Source organism: Manacus vitellinus, unplaced genomic scaffold (assembly GCF_001715985.3).
Source record: "Manacus vitellinus isolate BGI_N305 unplaced genomic scaffold, ASM171598v3 scaffold_61_pilon, whole genome shotgun sequence".
Classification (NCBI taxonomy): domain Eukaryota; kingdom Metazoa; phylum Chordata; class Aves; order Passeriformes; family Pipridae; genus Manacus; species Manacus vitellinus.
The window spans coordinates 1,734,025-1,738,607 of record NW_021940696.1 but is presented as its reverse complement, the minus strand read 5'-3'; the positions used below and the strand labels follow the sequence as shown (position 1 = coordinate 1,738,607).

General features: G+C 47.6%; 1 protein-coding gene across 1 annotated transcript in view; it reads right to left on the bottom strand.

Annotated features, from left to right (window-relative positions):
• The window catches only part of ATRN (attractin), a gene marked incomplete at its 5' end in the record, with an annotated part of 149,321 nt that overhangs the window by 70,015 nt on the left and 74,723 nt on the right, over positions 1-4,583 (bottom strand). The window contains one exon of the mRNA XM_029963709.1: positions 50-143. Coding sequence (XP_029819569.1) covers positions 50-143 — 94 coding nt within the window. The remainder of the gene's footprint in view (positions 1-49; positions 144-4,583) is intronic.

Below are 4,583 nucleotides of genomic sequence, written 5' to 3'. Positions count from 1 at the left end.
TGGGACCGGCACGACTTCCTGATTTCAAACAACAAAGAAACAAACTCACAGCTGACACTCATCTCCTTTTATGCCCTTGGTGGTGCAGAAGCACTTGCCGGTGTTGGTGTTGCAGACGGACGCGTGGCCGTTGCACTTGCAGGCTGTGGAGCAGAGGGGGGAGAAGACACAACACTGAGCCAGGCAGGAGGAACAAACTCGACAGCAATTAAGTCCTTCAGCTGCCAAACTGAGCTACACCAACAATTAACGTGCAGATGAAAACCCATTTGGTGCTCTTTGCTTCCCTTTTGTGCAGCCAAAAATAGAACCCCGCATCAAAACAGAGCGAGCGCGGCCCCAGGACTGATGTTTGTAGGAAATCATCACCTGACTGAGATTTTTAGCCTCAAAAATTTATTTGACTTCCTCTCCCGTTGACACACGGCAGCGGGGATGTCATGACTGGCGAGGGGAATAATGTTTGGAGTAGTTTTGGGCTTGCTAAGACACCTCAGCCAAACTCAGAACTCTTCAGAGAAGAGTTTGGAAATTCAAACAAAGCTGGTGGGGCTTTTAGGGCCTTTTCTAGAAATAAATAAATAGGAGAAAATAATGTCTCAATAGTCCTATTGAGAAAATAACGTCCTTGTCAACAGTGTCAGCAGAAAACATCTGGTGCCAAGAAGACGATGTCCACGTTGGAATTTGGGGCACACTCCCCAATATATTTTAGGATAACTTTGAGATGAATGTCAGGGGGTTGTGGTTGAAGAAAATCAGCAGAGTTCTGGACTTCCCTCAGGCTTGGGGCCTGCCAAAAATAGCCCAGTTTATATAGAGTTAGACCTGAGTTTGCTGGAGATCCAACCCAAGGTCCCACGGTGGGGACACACGGGAGATTCGCTTCCCAAAATACTCCTGGTTCAAACTAAATGCTCATGTTGATACACTTTGACACCTTTATTCATAAAGGTGGAGAGGAGGAACATAAAAAAAAAAAAAAAAGGAAAAAAAAACCAAACTCAAAACCAAATCAACAAATTGGAACAAAACCAACACAACCAGCTGTCCCGGATGTCATGTGGAGAAGAGTGGAGAGAACAACTTTTCAGCCTTTAAGGAATTGTTCTCCCAGTGAAGGTGCATCCACCTGGAGCTGTGCACGGGAGAGGGTACAAAACAAGAAAGAAAAAAGTGCACAAAGAGAAAATCCCTTGTTTATGACCCCTGAGCTTGCTGGGACCAGGCTGCTTTAAGGTCTAGAGCCTCCTCGTTAAGAGACATAAAATCCTTCTCATTAATGGGCCACTCAAGGTACCAGCGGATTCTTAGACATCAAGTCCCCATCCTGAATATTCCTGCCAGCTTTTGACCTTTTTTTAGGGCTCCTTTTGATGTCCCCTTTCTTTCTGTTGGCACATAATGGAAGAATATTGTATCAGGGACACTTAATTGTGCCTCTCGGAGGTGGGTGAGTGGTTTCCTAGCAGCAACACGGAGCAAAATAGGAAGAAGCATAAAGGCTTATTGTGGGAACAAGGAGCCTGAATGAAAATTCGACAAAATAATTGTCTTCTGTGAAGGGAAACACACTTTTCATTAGTGGCACTTAAAGAAAAATAAGTCTCAGTACTGCTGAGAATGTCTTGTACTTCCTTCCTCCTGCTTTGCACGAGGGAAGCAAAGCGACGTCGGATCAATATTCAACATGAACACACATAAAATTCCTCCTAATTTTTAAGTTCCATGCTGTTTAGAGGCAGATTGCAGCATCTTGAGCATTAACATTAATGTTTTCCCCCTCCCTGCTCTTCAGCCTCGTGCTTATCAAGAAGCCTGAACACTGAAACATCTCTATTTACAACAAGAGAATCTATTTCTTTATCCGTTTTCCTCCAAGACTACAACTAGAGATTAATTACTGAAGGGCTGGAATCTGCACTAAGAGACACCTTCAAGTGGTTTTTTTAAGAACTATGAACCTGGGAAACAAACTGTGGATAAAATGTACTGGATGTCCTCACTGGAGTCTCCAAACGACCATTTCCCTCCAGAGTCAGAGATGCCAGAGCAGACAAGCCAAAATTTTTTGGAAATGGTTTTTTGCCTGTGAATGCTGGTAAGAGTTTGATGCTGAACTACCCCATGGTGACTCTCCTCCCACCTCCTCCACAAACCACAGGTCACAGACTCATTCAGAGACAGACACAGGGATCTTTACTCCTCTTCCCGCGTTTCTGACAGCCCAGTTTCCCCATGGAAACACCATCACCCACCAGCCCAAGGCCATTTTTCCATTCCACGTGCTCTACCTGCCCTCCAAGGCCTGGGGGAGCCCTGGGAGGGGGGGACAGGCAGGACACAGCACCAGCAGCTCCTGGGCCACCAGCAAAGGCTCCATGGAAGTGTTGGGAAGCGCTGCCACAGCCACAATCTGATCCCAGGCATAATAGAGCCTTCCCTTGGCTTGCAAATAACATCCTTATCTCCCACCAGCATATTTTCATGGGGAACTTTAATCAGAGGATTCAAAAAAACCCTCCTGAATGCAGAGAAAGCACCTTGCAGCTATTTTTACATTTGATGTGCTGCGTTTCCTGCCCTTCCTGATTAACACTCCTCGACTTGGACACCTCCTAAAAGCAACCTCTGAGCAGTGATTTACCTGCCATTTAGGTATTACCTGCCCAGCTCTGCCAACACCAGGCATGGGATGCAAACGGTCCTTTCAGGGAAATAACTGCAGCTTGTCAACATTTTTCCAACACAAAGGGATATAACCTTGTGTTGGGATTTTTACAGGGGTACCTAGTGATGGAACAAGGGATGATGGCTTCAAATTACAAGAGGGTAGGATTAGATGGGATATTGGGAAGGAATTGTTGGCTGGGAGGGTGGGCAGGCCCTGGCATAGGTTGGGCAGAGAAGCTGTGGCTGCCCCTGGATCCCTGGGAGTGTCCAAGGCCAGGTTGGAGCAACCTGGGCTAGTGGAAGGTGTCCCTGCCTATGGCAGAGGGTGGAACTGGATGGGCTTTAAGATCCCTTCCAACTCATTCCATGATCCTATGGATCATGATCCTAAGGATCCATGATGCCTCACACTATCAGTGAGTGTGCAAACACAGGGATAGTTTTGTGTCAGGCTGGAATGTACAACAACCACCTCCAGCACGGATGGGACTGTGGGCTCTGAACACAGAGCAGCACAAAACATGGCTCACAAATGCACAAAAAGAGTGGAATCAGCACATTATTAATGGGAAAGGAAGGAGGGATGTGGCTCAGAGGAGGGGGGGAAGCAGGAGCTGGCTCTGCTGCCCATCAGGCAACCCTTATCTGAACAATTCCCCTCTGGAAAGCTTTCCACTGAGCAGAAATGACTGATGGGCAGGAGTCACCCTGGCTGCATCAGACAGGCTGATTTGCTCTCCTTGGCCTTTCCCAGCCTCCTGCTTCCCTCTCCCTTCTGCCTTCCCCGTAAATAGCGTTAAATCACAGCAAATTAAAACCCTGGGCCCAGAGCGCCGGAGAGCAAAGCACTTGTGCCATGAGCTGCTGCTCCATCAGATAAGGACTGAAAGCTGCTCCACAGGCCCTCAACACGTTTTCTAATTTGTTTTTCGGGCATCTGGATGATTTCAGCCTGTCATTCATTACCTCAACAACAAACTGGTTTGGGACGATCCTCGCGAGGGAGAGTCCAAAAAGGAACTCGCTCCCCATCTCCGCACGCGCGGAAAAGCAACACCTTCCAACAGGCACGTTGTGATCCAGTGATTAAACTGAAAGCTCAGGGCAGGATTTTGTATCTTCTCTAGCAGCTCGGCCTCAATTTATTCATCCCTGCACTTCAAATTATCTCCACCCGAAATGAGTTTACGAGTATCAGCGGTGTTTAATCTGCCAGATAATGTCGTGAAATCAAGTGTCAGAAACACTTTCTCCTTTGTAGCTGTGTTGTAAAACCCTTTTCTCTAAGGAAGGTAGACATATCCCTGTATTGTTTCCCCCCCCCTGCTTCCAGGACTCTGCCCACTGGGAAGGTTTTTGCAGCCCCAAACATCACCACCTCGCTCTTGCTTGGGGAAACAGGATGTTCATGTTCCAGCTACAGACTCCCACCTTCATCCAAAAGGTCAGTGCTACTCCCAGTAAACATATTCAATGAATATCCAAGGATTTTCTAATGGATTGTCTCCTTGGAAGGAGAAACTCAAAGTCTTCAATGTCCACTTGTTAACCACCTTCACCTCTTTCTTCCAGGATGGCTGCAAACCACCCACACTCATTTCATGGCAGCACTGCCACTGCTCTGCCACCAGCACTGGGATGTCTGTTCTACCCTTCCAGCCCTGTATGATTGTCTCACTCCACCCAGTGATATTCCATCAGCAGAACCCATGGGGATGGTGCTGTTTAACATCTCTGCTGGTGACAGGGACACAGTGGGACTGAGGCACCTCAGCAAGTTTGCCGGTGACCCCGAGATGTGTGGTGTGGTCACGGGCTGCAGGGAGGGGATGGATTGGCATCCAGGGGGAGCTGGACAGGCTGGAGAGGTGAGAATGTGGGAAACTCATGACTTGTCCTTTCAACAAGGA